The sequence below is a fragment of the Trematomus bernacchii genome, unplaced genomic scaffold (assembly GCF_902827165.1).
Source record: "Trematomus bernacchii unplaced genomic scaffold, fTreBer1.1, whole genome shotgun sequence".
Taxonomy (NCBI): Eukaryota; Metazoa; Chordata; class Actinopteri; order Perciformes; family Nototheniidae; genus Trematomus; species Trematomus bernacchii.
In genome coordinates this window covers 520567-541887 of record NW_022987589.1, presented here as the reverse complement: position 1 = coordinate 541887, position 21321 = coordinate 520567, and the positions used below count along the sequence as shown (strand labels likewise).

General features: G+C 40.2%; 1 long non-coding RNA gene, 1 pseudogene and 1 gene segment (V, D, J or C); 1 reads left to right on the top strand and 2 right to left on the bottom strand.

The window, feature by feature from the left end:
* Positions 1 to 531: 531 nt before the first annotated feature.
* LOC117481391 lies at positions 532 to 2029 on the bottom strand. Of its 4 annotated transcripts, XR_004555773.1 has the most exons (5): positions 1929 to 2029; positions 1826 to 1882; positions 1646 to 1713; positions 1362 to 1463; positions 532 to 564 (listed from the first exon to the last, which is right to left on the bottom strand). It is a non-coding gene; the product is annotated as an uncharacterized LOC117481391 (long non-coding RNA). The 4 variants fall into 4 exon arrangements; XR_004555772.1 differs by having other exon boundaries at positions 1826 to 2029; XR_004555770.1 differs by having other exon boundaries at positions 1646 to 1802; positions 1858 to 2029.
* A 230-nt stretch (positions 2030 to 2259) lies between these two features.
* On the bottom strand, positions 2260 to 20353 carry LOC117481383 (annotated as a pseudogene).
* Positions 20354 to 20501: 148 nt separating this feature from the next.
* The window catches only part of LOC117481381, an 85968-nt gene continuing 85148 nt past the window's right edge, over positions 20502 to 21321 (top strand). Inside the window, 2 exon segments of the V gene segment in view lie at positions 20502 to 20833; positions 20926 to 21244. Of these exon segments, the coding sequence occupies positions 20782 to 20833; positions 20926 to 21244 (371 nt within the window).

Sequence of the window (21321 nt, the reverse complement as noted above, 5' to 3'; positions counted from 1 at the left end):
GACTCCATCCACCATTTCCCATGCATTACATCCAGCGCGCAAACACAAAGGAGCTCCTATTCAGGGCCCCTCAAGCGTGAACACACAGCCACAGACAAATTACAGCTCGGGTGGTCAGGCCGTCTGCATGCCAGTAAATACTTGAGGACGACGGGTCAAGAGATCGAGTGGATACGAAGGATGGGAGAGGGTCATGGCAATTGTATCTTTCCACCAAATATGTAATATTTAGAGTTCAATTATCTACATCCAGCAATAACTGCATATTTAGGCGAATACACTTTGGTGTTATGCGTTTGAGAAATGCTTGATGAAAAGGTACCAAACGTTTTTTGTAATACTTAAGAGGATTTGCCACAATTTAGAATAGGGTAAGTGAACGTTGACACACATCGCAAGATATTTGGAAACCATTTATAAATACAGAAGATACAAGTTCATGAAATACTCCTTCAAACACACCTTACATACACCTTAAATACTCCTTCAAACACACCTTACATACACCTTAAATACTCCTTCAAACACACCTTAAATACTCCTTCAAACAAACCTCACATACACCTTAAATACTCCTTCAAACACACCTTAAATACTCCTTCAAACACACCTCACATACACCTTAAATACTCCTTCAAACAAACCTTAAATACTCCTTCAAACAAACCTTAAATACTCCTTCAAACACACCTCACATACACCTTAAATACTCCTTCAAACACACCTTAAATACTCCTTCAAACACACCTCACATACACCTTAAATACTCCTTCAAACACACCTTAAATACTCCTTCAAACACACCTTAAATACTCCTTCAAACACACCTCACATACACCTTAAATACTCCTTCAAAAACAACTTAAATACTCCTTCAAACACACCTTGAATACAACTTAAATACTCCTTCAAACACAACTTAAATACTCCTTCAAACACAACTTAAATACTTCTTCAAACACACCTCACATACACCTTAAATACTCCTTCAACACACCTTAAATACTCCTTCAAACACACCTCACATACACCTTAAATACTCCTTCAAACACAACTTAAATACTCCTTCAAACACAACTTAAATACTTCTTCAAACACACCTTAAATACTTCTTCAAACACACCTTAAATACAACTTAAATACTCCTTCAAACACAACTTAAATACTCCTTCAAAACACAACTTAAATACTTCTTCAAACACACCTTAAATACTTCTTCAATCACACCTTGAATACAACTTAAATACTCCTTCAAACACACCTTACATACACCTTAAATACTCCTTCAAACACACCTTAAATACTCCTCAACACACCTTAAATACTCCTTCAAACACACCTTAAATACTCCTTCAACACACCTTAAATACTCCTTCAAACAAACCTCACATACACCTTAAATACTCCTTCAAACACACCTTACATACACCTTAAATACTCCTTCAAACAAACCTTACATACACCTTAAATACTCCTCAAACACACCTTAAATACTCCTTCAAACACACCTTAAATACTCCTTCAAACACACCTCACATACACCTTAAATACTCCTTCAAACACACCTTACATACACCTTAAATACTCCTTCAAACACACCTTAAATACTCCTTCAAACAAACCTTAAATACTCCTTCAAACACACCTTAAATACTCCTTCAAACACACCTTACATACACCTTAAATACTCCTTCAAACAAACCTTACATACACCTTAAATACTCCTTCAAACACACCTTAAATACTCCTTCAAACACACCTTACATACACCTTAAATACTCCTTCAAACAAACCTCACATACCTTAAATACTCCTTCAAACACACCTTAAATACTCCTTCAAACAAACCTTACATACACCTTAAATACTCCTTCAAACAAACCTTAAATACTCCTTCAAACACACCTTAAATACTCCTTCAAACACACCTTACATACACCTTAAATACTCCTTCAAACAAACCTCACATACACCTTAAATACTCCTTCAAACAAACCTCAAACACACCTTAAATACTCCTTCAAACACACCTTAATAAGAGAATTGTGTTTATGCAAAATGAACTATGATCAAAGCCGAGGTTATGGATCGAGGAATACAATTTCTGAGTTAACAGAAATATGAAAAAACAATTACAGAAATCACTGGCGCGTAAATATTGTAATTTGGTCCAAATCAAAGCCCACTTCCTACTGGAGAGGACCCCTGAAGAAAGAGAAACACATCTGAACGTTTAAAGATAAGACAGGCAGACACTTGTTTAGTTCATTAAGATTCCAGTTTTATTATTTCATCATAGTGAGAAGATAAATTAAGACATATCAAAGGCGTAAGTTAAGATTTAAAACCTCCCATTAGCTCACGCAGACTTTAAACGCTTATTAGCAAATAAAGGAGTAGAGCTTTAGAGAGCAAGAACACATTAATGACAAGTTCCAGTTTTGATTAACAATGTTACAAATCTTTGTTAAAATAATTAAGAAACAACCTGCTTTGTAACCGTAATGTTTTCTGCCACAAATGGCTTCCAGAGACACAATAACATAACATTGACTGCTGAGAGCTTACAGGCACACAAACGTAATGTCTGCCATCAACACGGTATGTCAAACAAAGAAATTAATGTCACATACAAAGGTCACAGTTTTTCAGATTGTCTTGGCAGTACCGATGGCAGTAAACTGATGGTGACGCACAGACAAGCTTTGATTTGTTTCACGAGAGTTAAGCTTCAGTTCACCACGTGACGCCGGGGTTCAGCCTCACTCGTCACGGAAATGGAAGAGAGGACAAGACAGAAGCAGAAAACAACAAACCCACACATACTCTCACTTAGTCACTCTTTCAATTACCCAACACACACACACACACACACACACACACCACGTGCAAACACACAGCCGTCCCGTGTTTCTCACTGGTCCTTTTCATGGTTGAGCGCCCGGTTAACAGCTGGTGGGACAAACAGAGAAAAGAACGTTGCTGTATTTTGTATTTAAGGGTTTACTTCCACAGTGTAAATCTAAGGGGGGATAGCGGGGGTTTGTGTGTTATCGGGGATGACGTATTTTGTCTATTGATAGATTTATGATTCGAACATTTAAAAAAAGTAGGGTAGACACGTGGAGATTATCCGGCTGAACAAAACGTGCATTTATCAAACAGGTTGGTTTTCCACAGATCTTATTTTTTTACAATATTCCAAAAATCCTATGGAGAAATCCCGTTGCTTTGTTGTCCATTGAACCCAGCTTACTTCCCGGGTCGGCCTACAAAAATACGTCATCACTGCTCCACTCTATAGCAGTTGATATAGTATGTGGCTCTACTTGCATGTACACTGAGATCTCACCCTCCTTTGTCACCGACTCAGTTATGTCCTTAGCCTTGGCGCTCAGATCGCTGACCATAGTGTCCATGGCGGCCTGGGTGCTTCAGGAAAAATGGCCGGACCACACGCTTGTACAACATGTCGGAGCCGTTCCACGTCACCGGAGCCATGCACCAAATCAGGAACAGACACTGAGGAGGAAGCAGAGGGCAGATCTTAGATATCACTTCCTGTCTGAAGTGAGTGACACATGTCTGGTTCGTTATCTTCTGCGATAATAATCTGACTGCTTTTGGCATTTAGACTGTTGGTCTGGGTGCCTTGTTTGAGAATATTTCACCGTTTTCTGACCTTTTTAAAAAGGTCAACTGATTAATTTATGAATTGAAAAAATACCCAGACTATTACTTTCATTTCTAATTAATCTGCAGTTATTTTCTTTTTTACAATTTGTCGAAAAATGTTGCATTAAATAAAAAGTGTTAACATTTCTGTGACACTTGTGTTACATTGCAGGCCAGTGGAAATGAACCATCACTATAAGGCACTGTTTATTCATCTCTTTTTCCAGGAATATAATATTCATTAAAACCAAACCATTAAACGAAATATTAGCGATCATGATAATTATATTATATTGAGAACAAAATGACTACTGCAACTGGTGGGGATTCATATTTCCCAATGAACTGTATGTAGATATACAAACCAATATTCATAGTGGCAAGCAGGCTAGTCTACAGAGACAGCAGCATGTTATATTTGAATAAAATACTAAAGTACATAGTGCCACCGTTCACAATGAACTGTTCTTGATTTGCAATGTAGGCATTTTGATCAGAAGCAACCCAAACTAAGTGCATTGAATCAATGTGGGTACAACCCCAATAAGTGTGTAAGTACATCACCTTTATCAAATATGCTGATCTACTTCAAGTGTTGAATGTTATTTTGCATTGAGGGACAATAGTGTCTACCACAAAAAAGTCTTGTAGAATCTGCGTACAGACTTTTTTGTTGGACTCACTTTGTCCCTTTGAACATACAAAATATGCAGAAGTGGGTTCAAGCGTGTTTAAGTCATGGGCTGTGAAACACAGATATCATCAGCTGTCTGAAGGTCTTCCTTCCTCATTGTGACTTACACACATTGTCCACTAGAGTGCGCTGTTGGTGTTCCGATTCCATAAACCCTCCCATGGACTGGATTCAACATATTGTGAACTTTGGCTTCACGGGAGGGCTGTGCAGTTAATCGTATTTTAAATCGCAATTACGATTTTGGCCTGCCACAATTACAAAAACAACAATAATCGAAAAAAAAACGATTATTTTGCTTTGCTAGGTTTGTGACAGTGCACTGCAACATATTTGATCTAATTTATTTGTATTTATCATATTTATATATGTTTAGTAGCTTGTTGAAGTGCGCTCCAAAATATTTGTTGATCTTGTTTATTGGTATTTATTATTTTGATATTATTTATTTAAATGTATCATTTATTTTTGTATTGGTTTTTCAGTTGAATTATACGCTCAGGGAAATCAACAGTTAAAAAGATACTGTTCAAATTATTATTTGTATTTAAAAGTTCAATAAATGGATGTTTTCAAAGTCAATGAATAATCGTATTTAATAATCGTGATATCAATTATTGATCAAAATAATCGTGATTATGATTTTTGCCATAATCGCACAGCCCTACTTCACGGTTAAAACAGACGTATACAGGGTGGCAAAGAAAAGGAACGTTTGCTCAATAAATAAGGTGTCAAATATCGACCCATACACAAAAGTTTAAAACGTATTTTAAAAGGACAGGAGCCGACCTTGCTGGCGTAGTAGAAGGGAAACAGAAGAGGAAGATGTCCGGAGAAGGCCTCGGCGATGCTGAAGACTCCAATACAACCACCCAGTAGGGTCAGCCACTGCGTGTCGTCCTCCTTCACATTGCTCTCAAGTGGCCTTGATGCTGACAGGACGACACAGATTGATGAGTGTTAACAAACGACATACTGCAAACACTGGAAACCCTAATACATTTAATATATTTAATATATTTTTATGATGTGGTAGAATTTATACTCAACATGCTAGGTTTTCGAAACATTTAACTCACCAAATCACATTTTTCCATCCGTCACATACTTATGTATATATATAATATATACACCTTGCTTTATATCTTGTTATTGTTCTTTGTAAATTCAACATGTATATTTTCTACTTTCTTGTTATTGGCCATGTCTTTTTTTTATGCTGCTGCAACACAAAAATGTCTCAGATTGGGATCAATAAGTTCTATCTTATCTTGTTGTATGCAGCCTTCAGGTTCGTTTGCAAAATATAAAAGAAAACATGGTATGTTTAAGCAGCACTTAAAGGTAGGGTAGGTAAGAATGGAGAAACCAGCTGGAGTGCGCTAGAATTTGAAAGTACGCAGCCGAAAAAAAATCTGCCCCTTCCTTCAGACTTCCTCACAGAGCCCCTCCTCCAACACACACGAACGCACACATGACCAATGAGGGCACGAGATAAGTTTGTGCACAGATGGAAGGCTGACAGGCAGGTAGGCCATCAGTTACTTTAGCCGGGCCGGCTCAGATGATTGGTCGTGCTTTTTACAGTACTACGGCTTCCACAGATGATATATTTTATGTATTTATTGTCAAAGCATTTAATATATTCATTGCTATCGGGATGTTAAGAGCATTCCATGGAATATAACAAGTGTTTCTGAAGTGAATTACCTACCCCACCTTAAGGGATAGGTTCTTGTGGGGCTGCACTAATGGGCGCATTTCCATTGCAGCGCGTAGCTCGCTTTAAGCGTGCCGTGTCGTGCCGTCCCCTTTTTTGGTTGTGCTTCCACTAGGCCTCGTTCCGGCGCGGCACGGCTAGGGGCCACTTTTTCCCCTCTTTTCTGGCCCTAGAAAATTGTGGTTCTATCGGGGCCAACAAACAGGGCTGAGTCGGGCTGAGTATGCTAAACTAGAGAGAGGAGCGCTGGCAAGAGGGCTAGAACTACAACAAGATGGACATATTTGACCGTGATTTAATTGTAATACACGTTTCAAAATGATGCCGAAGTAACAACATACTGATACCGGTTAGTAAAAACCATGAATTAATGCTTTGTCAAGTCTGCAGACAGACGGCAGGCGAAAAACCTTTTAAATTCGTGTTTTTCTAGATGGAGATTGGCTAAGCTAACGCAGTATATGCCCCGACCGTCCACACTCACAACAACGGCCTATACAGACATAAATACAGCAGCGACTGTATTCACCATGACACAGGCAGTCTGTGGTTTGTACTTGTTTAACTTTTGTCGAGTTTCTGAACATATATAAGGAGCTGTGAGCTCTGAGTGCTCACAGCTAACGGCTGTGTTGTGTTTCTGGATTTCTCATTGAAGATGACGTCACGGCTCCGCCTACACTGCGTTACTATAGTAACTCCCCAGTTCCTAAACTGTAATGGAAGCGCAGCATGAAGTGAGTCGGCCCTGTTAAGGCCCAACGCGGCCAAGCCGTACCGAGCCGTACCGAGCCGTACCGAGTGTGGGCCGAGGCCGACCGTGTAGTGGAAATGCGCCATAAGTGTCTCTGAATACAATACCAAGATGTACATTAAAGGGGACCCTATCATGCAAAATGCACTTTTGTATGTTTTTTATACATGATATGTGTCCCCGGTGTTCCAGGGAACTCACCAAGTGTCAAGAAAACACAACCCTCTCTATTTCCTCCATACCCAAATCTCTAAAAAAAGGGGCTGCAACGCATCTGATAAAAACTGATCCAGATTTGAACACTGTCCTGACGTCAGGACGGTGGCGCTAAACGGCTATTGGGCCAACTCCACCAATCAGGAGGAGACAGCCACGGCCATTGCCGTTCGAAAGCGCTGGAGACGCTGTAGTACATATGCCAGGCCTGTAGATGGTGCTGTTCTCACAGAATCTGCCCTTGCAAAAGCAGAGCTAAAAAAAAAGTGCAAATTGAGCGAAATGAGGCAGTGGCTAAAATGCATGAATCTGTTTGGTATTTTGAAAACAGAAACGTATAAATATACCTTATATAGGTATGGCCCTACACTATATTATTTAAATATACCATGATAGGTCCACTTTAAATGACTTATTGGCCATTTCTTACAGAGCTCAATGTATCCCTTCCTAACTCCATGTTTTGGTGGGTAAAAAAAAAGTCACTGTTTTCGAAGTCTGTGCAAAATTCATTCTGAAGTTCAGCTAAAGCTAAAATAAGGCATCAGAACGCAGGCTGAGCCAAATTGTGTGGGGAGTTTCCAAAAATGCCAGTCGATTGAGTTCAAAAGTCTCAAGTGATTGTGTTGCGGAGAGTGCCTTTATGACTGAGCTGCAGTTAAGAGTTAGAGATGTGCACTAAGGATCAGTAGGAAGAGAGCCCTTTATGGCCCTTAAGGGGAGGATTAATGATTACAGTGACCAGTACGTTTTACAGTGTATCAAAGTGTCAAAACAAAAGTAGAACTGTTTTTCATATCATAATCTTTTAACTTTTCTAGAACATCAGAGACACCAATTAAAAGTGAAGAACATTATTCACACTAGTGTAAAAGAAACATTGTTAGTAGTTTAGAAATCCATGTAATTGTAATATTAAAAAGGATAGAATGTGACTTTTTAAGGGCCGTATGATTCGCCAAGGAGAAACATAGGTGTGATAAATGAGATTTAATAATTAACAAAGGCTCCATTCCATTCAGATGTTTCATTAACACAAAGTGATCCTACTTGCAGTGGAGGTAAGGTCACTTTTTGTTATTAGACATACCTGCTTACATTGCATGTTCTAAATAAATTATCTGTCTATATATTGTGTTGTTTTCCCATTTCCTAAAATAAGCCTAACTTCATATCCTTACATCGGCTCCCAACTCGTTTTAGAATGGATTTTAAGGTTCTGGTTATTAAGATAAGATAAGAGAGAACTTTATTGATCCCAGTTTGGTAACATTTGTGTGTTGCAGCAGCATCCAAAAGACATGGCATTGTACAATACAAATGAAAAGACAAGAAATAAACAAGAAAGTGGAAATGTTGAATTGACAAATTAACAATTACATATAGAGCCCTGCGTGGAAAGCACCGGAATATATATGTGACTTCTCCATCCTTCCATCGCTCATGAAGGTCTCTGTAGAAAGCTTTTAATAAAAACACTGAAGAACTATCTTTTTACACTGCTTTTATTTCTATTTGAAATTGTGTGTGAATGTGTCCTGTTCTTATGTTTGTTCCTTTCAGGACTCCAACGTGGTCTGTGTTTTGCTTTAATGTTGACCTTACATTTCTGCCTCATGTGGTTATTGTATTTCAGTCAGACGAACTCACGTGTTTCTTAATCTGCATTATTAGAAGCAGCATGTAGCTTGAGTTTGGCGTCTAGGCTCGGCCTCATCACTCCACAGATGTACAAAGAACATTGAGTGATGATTAGATAACTATCCCCAGCCTACAGGTGGAAGCTGGGGTGGAAGCTGGGGTGGAAGCTGGGGTGGAAGCTGGGGTGGAAGGTTGGGTGTGGAAGGTGGGGTGGAAGCTGGGGTGGAAGCTGGGGGTGGAAGATGAGGTGGAAGCTGGGGTGGAAGCTGGGGTGAAGCTGGCTGTGGAAGCTGGGGTGGAGCTGGGAGGAGCTGGGGAGGAAAGCTGGGTAGGAAGCTGGGGTGGAAGCTGGGGTGGAGATCTGGGGTGGAAGATCTGGGGTTGAAGCTGGGGTGGAAGCTGGGGTGGAGCCTGGGTGGAAGCTGGGGTGGAAGGCTGGGGTGGAAGCTGGGGAGGAGCTGGGGGTGGAAGCTTGGGGTGGAAGCTTGGGAGGGAAGCTGGGGGTGGAAGCTGGGGTGGAAGCTGGGGGTGGTGGGGGGGCAGGCAAGCAGCAGCAACATGAAACACAGCAGCATGAACATGAACGTAGCAATAGCAAGTGAACACAGCAGTGGCAGCAGCAGCATGAGCGAGGGCAGAGACCTGGCAGCTTCAATAGAGCGGCAGTTTAGGAGAATGTGTTTGGGTTGGTTGTAGAGGGACGAGGTGCGTCACGTGTTAATGTATCATTGGTGCTCGAGTTGACTGCCTGAACTAGCTCGCAGGCTTCGCCCCATTCATGTTTCTGTGGTCTTAATTGTAACTTTGTTCTTACTTGTGAATTCTATTTCTGTGAAAGTGCTATAATAACATATTATTATTATTATTATTATTATTATTATACATACGGAAATATGCTGGATAGGCGAATCCAATCAGGTTGCAGAGCAGTGAGGCTCCAAATCCAAACAGCAGATACAGCCCGACCAAACTCAGAGCACCTGCAGGGGGGAGAAGACGAGAGAGAGGGGGGGGGGGGGGGTATCCAGTTACTTTACAAACACGCCAACAAAGTGTGCCTAATAGCAGGATGTCAGGACTGCACAGCACCAGGATTAGGAGGAGCACTAACACAAGACAAACACTGATATTCAAATGCAGTCAGGGAACAGTTGACTTTGAATACCGTTGATAAGTTCACACAGTCATGTGAAACAGCTTGGCATATTGACCTTAAACACGTGAGAGAGACATTCCACAAAGGCCAGTTGTTTTCCACTTCTTCACATTTGTATTATTGCTGCTGTGCTGTACCGAGCTGAAAGTTGGAATGCCAGGTTGATTGATTGATCGTCAATTCATCTGCAATCACATTTTTCATTAGACAATGCTCCAGCTTCAAAGATATGAAGATGTAATGCTTTTCTTTACCAAATATGAGAGTAAACTGAGTATATTTGGAGATTGGGATTGTGGTCGGCTGAAAGATGTCACCTTAGGCTCTTGAAAAGGGGCTATTTTCACAATTTTCGTACATGTTATAACCCAAGCAAATAATCTACGATGAACACTAATCCAGTCCTAGTTTAAGGCTTGTAGACGCCATCATAGAGGTGTTAGTTAAATTATACATTTGTGAACACGGTGAGGGACATTTTTTAGAAACCACACCTCAATGTAACGCAGTGATGTACTAAACACCAGCTTCTAACTTACTTTATTACCTTAATAATACACAAGAGTGCGTTTACACTTATAACACCAATTGAACAAAAACAAAGGATTATACACTTCATAAAAAAGGCAGCGCTATACATTGTACAGTGTTGTCTAATAAAGTGGCATTTTGTATATCGGATGTTTTACTTTACAGGACATACAAACTTACCAAAATGTTTTCCAGGATGTCAGCCTGTGTGATTTGACTACTGTTAACAAAAGCAAGTTTGGCTGCAAGCTTAATCCCCCTAAAGCTCAAACAGCTTGTTGGTTAGCTGGCAGCGAGGCACTGACTTCAAAGCAAATACACTGCAGCCATTTTAGGCCCTCCTTCCATTACACTTGATTTATCATGAGGAAAACAAGACAAGAGGAATGACGTCTACCCATATATCATTCAAATGTATGCAAAACTCATCTGCTGATATACAATTCAACCATGAGGAATCCCAGAGGCATAATAAAGTCACACAGTCTTGAGAGCACTTAAGGCCTTTGATACCGCTCTCATCATCGGCTGCTCTTTACATCTCATTTGCTTGTTCCAGCTCATCAACAAATGTCCATGCAATTCCAGTCTGCTTATCAATCTCTAATGAGGGGAGAACAGGAGGAACTGGTTGAGAGGGAAGACCCCAGAGAGACAGAAGAGATACTCTGCACAGCAACGCTTTGTATAGGGAAGTATACAACGGACTTCTTTAAATACAGGGTTCCTGCAGGTTTCACCAACTCAAATGTAAGACTTTTTAAGACCTTTTTAAGACCACTTTGAATAGAATTTAAGACCTATTTCACGGCAAGAAGGTATGAAGGAAAATTGCTATGAAAGAAGAAATACGTCCCATAATTACTTACAAAGTAAATGTATTCACGTTCAACATAAGAACGATGACTGAACATAACAGCACACAGAACTGTGTTGGCGTGTTAGACAAAAAGTGTGTGTGTGTCAGAGTTCCCGTTAGCCGGTAATTACCGGACTATGACCGGTAAAATATGCTGAAGACCGGCAAATCTAAATCTCTCCGGTCAAAATGTCCGGTCAAAATAATTTCCCCTTAGCGCAATACCGCATCAGTTGCGCCACTTATGTGACAGACAAAAGAGTATGTGACAGACAAGAATAGTCAATTCTAATGTCTAACACTTAATGTGGAGAAAGAGATGTCCTGTATGGGTTGATTGTGCGTTGATCTGTTGGTAATGCCTCGGGGTTCCGGTGGGCATGTAAAACAAATGCTAATGCTGCGCTATACTTTGTGGCCTCAACCCGGTTGCCATAGCGACACTTATTGTTTAGGTGTCTTTTAATAAGCAGGTTAGTCATATCATTAGCTAGAACTAGCTGGATCTGATCGATATGGACATAAACGCGAGTGAAGTCTAATTGACGGGAGAGAGAGATCGGCTGATGCTGCTGACGAGTCGACACGCAGCTCTGCATGATCCCTGCAGCGGTGAGCGGAGCAACACACCTTCAGGTTAGAATATCACAACGTAGCTATTTTAATTACCTCATCAAACTACCTAACATAGTTATAGATATGTTTTAGTTTTACTTCGGGGTCACTCATTACTGGATCCGCGAGCTGCATGATACTGACGGGCTTGTCAGGAGAAGGAGAGAGCGCTCCGTTTATTATATCCCGTGTTTATAAAATTACTGTACACTTTTGAATAATGTAGTTAATCTACTATATTAGTTTGTTTAATATCGAATCATATCAATTTGTTTTAAAGCTCAATAAATAACAAAGAAGACCTTTGACCGGCACTTTTCTACTTTTGTCCGGAAGATTTCAACTTTAACGGACATGTTGACCGGCAACAAAATATTACTAACGGGAACTCTGGTGTGTGTGTCTCTGTTGGTGTGTGTGTGTGACCTAGCATTACTAATCCTTGTGTGTGGACCAACATCTGTTTACACAGTCACGTGTGGGGGACTGGCTTGCCTTATGGGGACCAAAATGGAGGTCCCCATAAGGGGAATCATTCATTTTAGGGTGAAGACTTGGTAAGGTTAGGATAAGTCTCCGGAAATGCATGTAAGCTCAATGTAATGTCCCCTGAAGTAATGTAAACATTGTGTGTGTGTGTGTTGTGTGTGCGTATGTGTGTGTGTGTGTGTGTGACAAGAGCTATCTTCTGAGCTGCTGCTGCCTTGGCTACAATCTTTCATTCTTTGCTGTTGTAGGATTGGTGTTTTATCTACGGTATTTAGCGTCCACCGCACCTCCGCTTTTAAAGTTGACGTAGACCCAAACGTCGCCCGGAGGTCCCCCGATGTTGTTGTTAGTGGTTCCATGTTGATCTATTTCAATACAAATTGTTGGGGGGAACTGAAGGGCTCTTACCGTACTGGTTACTTTGCAGCCCGGACATTCCCCCAAAACACATTTAGACGTGATCGCAACACAGAAGTAGCCTACCTTTCAAATACGATCATTTTAAGACCTTCTAAATCATAATTAAGACCTTTCTTTTTGATCATATTTAAGACTTTTTAAAGCCTTAAATTCTGATTATCAAATGTAAGACTTTTTAAGACCCCGCGGGAACCCTGTAAATATGTACATAGTTATGAATGATGAAAAACTGCTATCAGGAGTCCATGAGACTCTCCAACTCCTGTACTGTACTGCACAAAGAAAAAGAACAATGCTGCCATGTGACCTGACCTAGATTGTACAGCCTTGATAGCTGCAGGAGCTGTAATTCGGCCTAAAGTCCAGTTCCTCTTAGCATCAAATCATCACATAAAACCCCATTGTTAGAAGTACAGCGGGTGAGGGGTTGAAATCGGCTTTGAACTTGAAGCTAACAAACAAGGTCTCAGAGATCATTAGACTGAGTCACACTTATGTTTATACCAAATACATCTGTCTATAATCAACATATTTGTATTTACAGTACATTACTAGAATATACTTTCATCCACTGTGCCGTATTTATTTTACATTCTGTTTTATCTTAATTAAACTTTTCCGGCATATTCCTGCATTTTACAGTACTTGCAAACCGTTATGTAAATTTGAACTAATTTATTGCACATGTTATGTATTTTTCCCTTCATGTACTGCATAGAAGTATCTATCTTTGTTTGCACTGTTTAGGGGAAACTGGGACTTAAAGGTCACCTATTATGCAAAATCCACTTCTTTCATGTGTTTTCTACATCAACACGTGTCCCCCTCTTCTTCATGTCTCTTCTACATCAACATGTGTCCCCTCTTCTTCATGTCTCTTCTACATCAACACGTGTCCCCCTCTTCTTCATGTCTCTTCTACAATCAACATGTGTCCCCTCTTCTTCATGTCTCTTCTACATCAACATGTGTCCCCCTCTTCTTCATGTCTCTTCTACATCAACATGTGTCCCCTCTTCTTCATGTCTCTTCTACATCAACATGTGTCCCCTCTTCTTCATGTCTCTTCTACATCAACATGTGTCCCCTCTTCTTCATGTCTCCTCTACATCAACATGTGTCCCCTCTTCTTCATGTCTCTTCTACATCACATGTGTCCCCTCTTCTTCATGTCTCTTCTACATCAACATGTGTCCCCCTCTTCTTCATGTCTCTTCTACATCAACATGTGTCCCCTCTTCTTCATGTCTCTTCTACATCAACATGTGTCCCCCCTGTCCTTCTTCTTCAGTGTTTCTTTCTACATCAACATGTGTCCCCTCTTCTTCATGTCTCTTCTACATCAACACGTGTCCCCTCTTCTTCATCAACATGTGTCCCCTCTTCTTCATGTCTCTTCTACATCAACATGTGTCCCCTCTTCTTCATGTCTCTTCTTCATCACATGTGTCCCCCTCTTCTTCATGTCTCTTCTACATCAACATGTGTCCCCTCTTCTTCATGTCTCTTCTTCATCAACATGTGTCCCCTCTTCTTCATGTCTCTTCTACATCAACATGTGTCCCCCTCTTCTTCATGTCTCCTCTACATCAACATGTGGTCCCCTCTTCTTCATGTCTCTTCTACATCAACACGTGTCCCTCTTCTTCATGTCTCTTACATTTCTCTTTCCTCTACAATCAACATGTGTCCCCTCTTTCTTCATGTCTCCTCTACATCAACATGTGTCCCCTCTTTCTTCATGTCTCTTCTACATCAACATGTGTCCCCTCTTCTTCATGTCTCTTCTACATCAACATGTGTCCCCTCTTCTTCATGTCTCTTCTACATCAACATGTGTCCCCTCTTCTTCATGTCTCTTCTACATCAACATGTGTCCCCTCTTCTTCATGTCTTCTACATCAACATGTGTCCCCTCTTCTTCATGTCTCTTCTACATCAACATGTGTCCCCTCTTCTTCATGTCTCTTCTACATCAACATGTGTCCCCTCGTCTTCATGTCTCTTCTACATCAACATGTGTCCCCTCTTCTTCATGTCTCTTCTACATCAACATGTGTCCCCTCTTCTTCATGTCTCTTCTACATCAACATGTGTCCCCTCTTCTTCATGTCTCTTCTACATCAACATGTGTCCCCTCTTCTTCATGTCTCTTCTACATCAACATGTGTCCCCTCGTCTTCATGTCTCTTCTACATCAACATGTGTCCCCTCTTCTTCATGTCTCTTCTACATCAACATGTGTCCCCTCTTCTTCATGTCTCTTCTTCATCAACATGTGTCCCCTCTGTGTAAAGAGACTCTGAAAGTTTCAGGAACAAAGATTCTCTCTCTTTTTGTCCTGATCCATTTCTATAAAAACCTGTCTGAAAATGAGCTGATCAGATTTTGGCCACTTTATGATGTCATAACGATGTGTTGGCTTGTGTAACCATTAGCCAATCAGCAACCAAGGTAACCCCCCACCCCCCCTTATCACCTGAATCTCCTCCTAGAGCACCATTGTGTTCTTTGTAACCACATATCTCTCTGAGGGGCGTGGGGAGGGGCTCCTTATTTTCATCTAAAGTAACAGACAGAGAATCAGCACTTTGGAAACAGGGCTGAAACAGAGGGGATTATGGGATGCTGCAATGATCTGTTTGGTGTTTGGAGCCAAACACTTCAGAGACATGTTTTGTATATATCTGAGACCTGTAATATATTGATGAAAAACAGTATAATAGGGGACCTTTAAGATGTGTAATGCCAACAACTACACTGTAGCTTTTTGCAGATGACAAAACTCACTCCATGAGTTTGGCTGCATATGAGACATCTCCACTGGAGTGAGCACATTAGTCCTCTCACTTCAGAGTGTCCCAAGAGACAGCATGAACTCGAGACGTTTCTGAGCTAATCAGTGGACGGTTTAAGGGACAATGCTTTGTCACTCTGTTCGACTGACATGCCTCGATCAAGGCAAAGTGCAACATAACATTACAGTGAGGCAACAGGAAACATAACACATTCCTGTATGTAATCCATTATTAGAGGACACATTCGACTACAATGGCCAAATTATGAAATGTCTAACAAGCTAATAAGTTAGTACTGCAAATAGTACTGCTCGAAGTGTAATTTAGCCGCTCTGTCTGCTCCTACCTTACAGTCGAGTTGAGTGATATTTTGCAAAACAATCTGCAGTATTTGTTTTAAAAGCCAGTTTGGTGATGTGTGTGCGTGAGATACAAAACATGGAAGTATTTAAATGCAGATCTGACTGAGCTTTAAACGGACACAGGAATCCTGAAGTCAAATGTAAAACCTTTTAAGACCTTTTTAAGACCCTTTCCATACATTTGAAGACCTCATCGCCACTTGGAGTTTTAACCGGTTACCTTGGCGACACACTTTACCTCACATTGACTATATACAGTATTGATTGTCCTTCCTCCTTATCTTCCAACCATTTGGACGCAAACTTGCATTTCCCCATAACGATGTTGTTTAGCAACCGGCGTAAACGGACCTTCGCGCGCTATCAAGCAGTGAGCGTGCGCTGTCCTGTTCAGATGACGTCAAATCCAACGGGATGCCATAAATAAACTACACAGAATCACACTACACACCTACACAATGATTACATTCAGGCAGACTGTAGAATACAACCTCTTTGGACAATTCATATACTTATTGAAAACAAGCTACAAAATGTAATACCTTGGAAAATGCCGTTTAATACTTTTTAATAGCCTTCATTTCCGCTAAATTGATTGATCAACTTTTAATACTTTTTAAGATCCCGCGGACACCCTGGGACACCAACTGAACAGTCATATTCAGTAAGGCAGGAGTAACATATCGACTCATATTAGCTTATCTCTGAAACATCAGTATTGACCGATAAGCATCAAAAACATGCAGTAGAGAAACCCCAAAAATATGCGAGCAGTAGTTTAAAAATATTTCTCAAACTTATGATTACTTTTATAATCAAATGGTTTTCAAATGGCAATAGCAACACATTTCCATCACTATTTCCTAATTTGTACAACCAACACAACAAAGTTCAATTTAGAATGATGTAAAACAGGGAAAAGCAGCACATTTAAATGAACGGTCGCCATTTTGCTCTAAAATCTATCTATGCTGTGTTTAGTGGTTTGAATGTAGGTCACCCTGGCTCTCATGCTTCCTGTTATCATGTGGCATTGTATGCTAAGTGTTTGGCCTGGTATTTAATTCTATTGTCAACAGAGTTTAGTTAAAACTAACTAAGAGCAGACTGCAGATGAAAACCAGTCATGCTAGAATGTCCTGCCATCTTTGCATTGCACTGGATATTTCAGGACGTGATAAAAATACCCCTGGGACCAGCTGCTGGTGAGATATTACAAGCTGTTAATTTCAACAGCAATACACTGAAATAGGGATGTGTAAAGAGGATTATACAAACTCTAATCTTGTAATGTCTGAGCTGGATGAACTTTGGTATTCGAGCATGAGAAGGGCAATAAAATGAGCCAGCTAACAGTGCCAGAGGATATGAAAAACCACACTGAAAAGCAGAGGCGGGAGAACTACTAAGATCTTGTACTTGAGTAAAAGTAGAAGTACCAGAGTGTAGGAATACTCTGTTACAGTAAAAGTCCTGCATTCAAAATGTTGCTCAAGTAAAAGTATAAAAGTATTATCATCAAAATATACTTAAAGTACCAAAAGTACAAGTAGTCAATTGTGCAGATTGGTCCATTTCAGAATAATATAACATATGTTTTTATAATGATTGATCATGAAAGTGTTCTCAAAGCTGGTAAAGGTGCAGCTAGTTTTAATGACTTTGTATACTGCAGGGTAGCTTGTGGATTTACTCCAGGTGGAACTAAAGTCTGATTTAAGAGTTGATTACATTTCACATCATTCATCCAAATCTGTGAAGTAACTAAAGCTTCAAGAGAAATGTAGTGGAGTAAAAGTACACTATGTACCTCTGTATAGAAGTGGGGTAGAAGAACAAAGTAGCATAACATGGAAATACTCAAGTAAAGTATCTCAAAATTGTACAGTACTTGAGTAAATGTACCACCTCTGACAATGAGCCAGCTAACAGTGCCACAGGATATGAAAATCACACTGAAAAGTACCAAACAGTGTGGCCAAAACCGGTTTCAGTTTTAATGGCAAATCAATAAAGTGGCAAAACATTAGCTCAACTAGCTTGGTTGTTTGCTCAACATGGAGAGTAACTAGCTAGTTATGGAGGGGGACGTGGAGCCCCTAAGCAAGTTCGGTATTTACTTTCTTTGGAAGTACAAACAAAAAAACTGACTGGTTGAGTTTGGCTTTCTTTTTGAGACTTTAACTTACCCACGGCGATATACTCTCTTTTCACTCCCGTTTTTTCTTCCAACGTCGCCAACTGGTCTGTCACAAAGTTCTTCTCATGGAGCAGAGTCACGAAGCGCTCCTTAAACTGACTCATTTTCGGGCTTTTTCCTGACACAAACAGCACAGACACACAGCAAATGTTATACGAGTCGATGGTTGATTTGTGATTGAAAACGAGGGGTTATTTTACCAACCTTGAGTGGGTGAATTGCCCGAAAACTTGCCGCTGGATGGCTGGCTGCTGACTCTGCTGAGTTGCGGTGGCAGAGGGGGAGGAGTCTGACTGACGCCCGCTGACCCAATCACAGAGCTCTGATGAGTTTGACTGCAGCAGGTGATTAAACAACGGTTTACTGTGTGCTAGAAACGGGCTCACAATGTATGACCAATAATTAAAACATTGTGGTAGCAATGTTAAAAACATTATTAATGAATATTTAATCTGATATGTGAAACTAAATGTTTCCTTTATTTATTGTATGTTTTATTTGTAATACTTTATATGTCTACCCCTGATTTCAACTTGTTTGTATTAATAAAACATGATGTTCACTTATGTTCTTGAATAAATAAAGGAAAAAAGGAAAAGGTTTGCTGAGACTAGAGGCCCATTTCTGCCATATAGAGAGGGAAAAGACACATCCTGTAAGTCAGTATACTAAGTAACTTTCTCCCATTTCTGATTTGGCCTCCCTATTATGGATGCCCATACCTATTTCTGCCACAGAGAGGAAAATAAGAGGATGCAGTAGGAGAAACTACTTAAAATACTGATTTGGCACTTCAAAATAATGAGAAATGTTGTCAATATTTGACTTAGTTATTCATTATTTTTGAATGGAAGACTATTTCCGTCACTGAGACAAAAACAAAAGAGGATCTTTAAGTCATTTTATAAGTAACTATTTCCAAATAATGACTTAGTATCTAAAAAATAATGACATACTAAGTCAAAATAGTATCAGAAATATTAGTATTAAGTCAAAATAATCTTAATCATAGTTTATCTGTCAAACGGGAATCCAAGAGGACCCTGTTACAGCAATTGTTTAAAATACTATTTGGTACATTTCATGGGATTTTATGGGAAGAAGTACCGTATAAACTTAAAGTACACAAGCCAATTTATCATGGATTTTAATAAGAGATCTAATACCATGTGCATCATTTTAAATGTGCAGCTGTAAAGGTGGAGCTAACTATAATTACTTGTTATACTGAAGTGTAATAGCACATCAATATTCATTTGTGAATTTATATGATAAAAGTGTAGTTTGTCAGGTTTTCTTACAAATTGGGCAACCGTAGGGGACACTTAATTTGATCTGCACCAGGAACATCCAAGAGACGTTTAGTTTGAACATGATTTGACCCCTGACCTCCCCTGAGTACACAGGTGTCAAAGCAGAGGCATTAGGACCAGAGATGGCAAAAGTACACACATCCTTTACTCAAGTAGAAGTACAGGCCTACTCGTGTTAAAAAATACTCTGGCAAAAGTAGAAGTACTAAGTAAACTTCTTTACTCAAGTAAAGCAAAGAAGTATGGGCTTTGAAATGTACTAGTAAAAAGTACCCATAACTAGCAGAGTAACTGACCTCCCTTTATATTAATAGAACAATAATGTCATTGTTAGCTAATGAATGTTTCCATGCTGAACAACGGCAACATGACAACGTTTTCATTGGTCCCTCTTCTTTAGAGAAGACCAGGAAATGATGGATACACGGATCGTGTTCAAATCAATAGGCACGCAATGACTCTAAATAATAATGATCACGCCACCAAACACACATTCAAACTAAAGGAACCAGCCTGTTTGGAAATGTAAGAAGTAGAAAGTAGGCTACAGGTATTTGTGTTAAAAATGTAAGAAGTAAAAGTAAAAAGTCGTCAGAAAAATAAGTAGTGGAGTAAAGTACTGATACCAGAAAAATGTACTTAAGTAAAGTAACGAAGTATTTGTACTCCACTACTTCCCACCTCTGATTAGGACTAACAGAGTGACGTACATGATCATGAAAAGAGCTAAGGGACATGTGCAGATTCATTTCATGTCAATATGAAGTTGTTCGTAACCTGGATAGCCAGCAGAGGGCAGCCTTCATCTATTAACAGAACAAATGTCCGTCGGAAACTTTGCATGGACAGAAACAGCAGAGAGTTGAGGAACAGAAAGTTACCTGTTCTTCATAAGTCCACAGGGAGATGTAGCCTCTACGTACTCCACCTCCTCTCTCTCTCTGTTTCACAAGGACAGGTGTCTGTTTGCGTTTCTTAAATGTTATTTTGCATGATTTTAATGCTTCACTGCTCCTCACAGTTTTCATGAAATCTCTGTGTATGTTAATGTCGGACAAACAGACATATCATACCAACCACAGTGGACACAAACTCAAATCCTCATCTCCACTCCTGATATAAATATGTTCTTCCATTCAGATGATAGACGGTGTAAATCCAGACAGCTTTCCTCCTGGTTTCGTGTCCCACGTTGCCTTCAGTGTGCTGAGAGCAGAGAAATCATTTCCATAGAGAGGAGGCTTTGCATGGTCAGCTGATCCTCCAGTGAGAAGGTTTATAGTCCTGTGAGTTCAACACTGCAGGACTCACATCTGTCAGTCAGCAGAAAGCACCATGACTCTCATCACCATCCTCATCTGGACGCTGGCCTGCTGCTGTTTCACAGGTTCATTCACTCAGCAACATTTCAAACATCATGTGCTGCCTTTCCTCTCCTTTCTTTCTGCTGAGAAATCAATGATCTGTTTTTGTGTGCAGGATGCAGCGGTCAGGTGACTGTGACTCAGCCTGCAGTCCAGACGTCTGCTCCAGGATCCACCGTCACTCTCACCTGTAAAACAAGCAGAAATGTTGCATTTCCGGGGTCTAGTGAATATATGTTCTGGTATCAACAGAAATCTGGACAGCCTCCAAAGCTCCTGATTAAATATGTGAGCACACGTGAATCAGGAACAGAACCTCGGTTTAGTGGCAGTGGAGGCGGCTCTGACTTCTATATGACCATCACTGGACTGAAGGCTGAAGATGCAGCAGTTTATTACTGTCAGAGTCGCCACATCATAAACAGTGTTAATCTGTTCACACAGTGATTTGTCGTGGTACAAAAACCTCCCTCAGTCAGACTGCAGAGACTCTGAGCTGTTACAGCAGGAA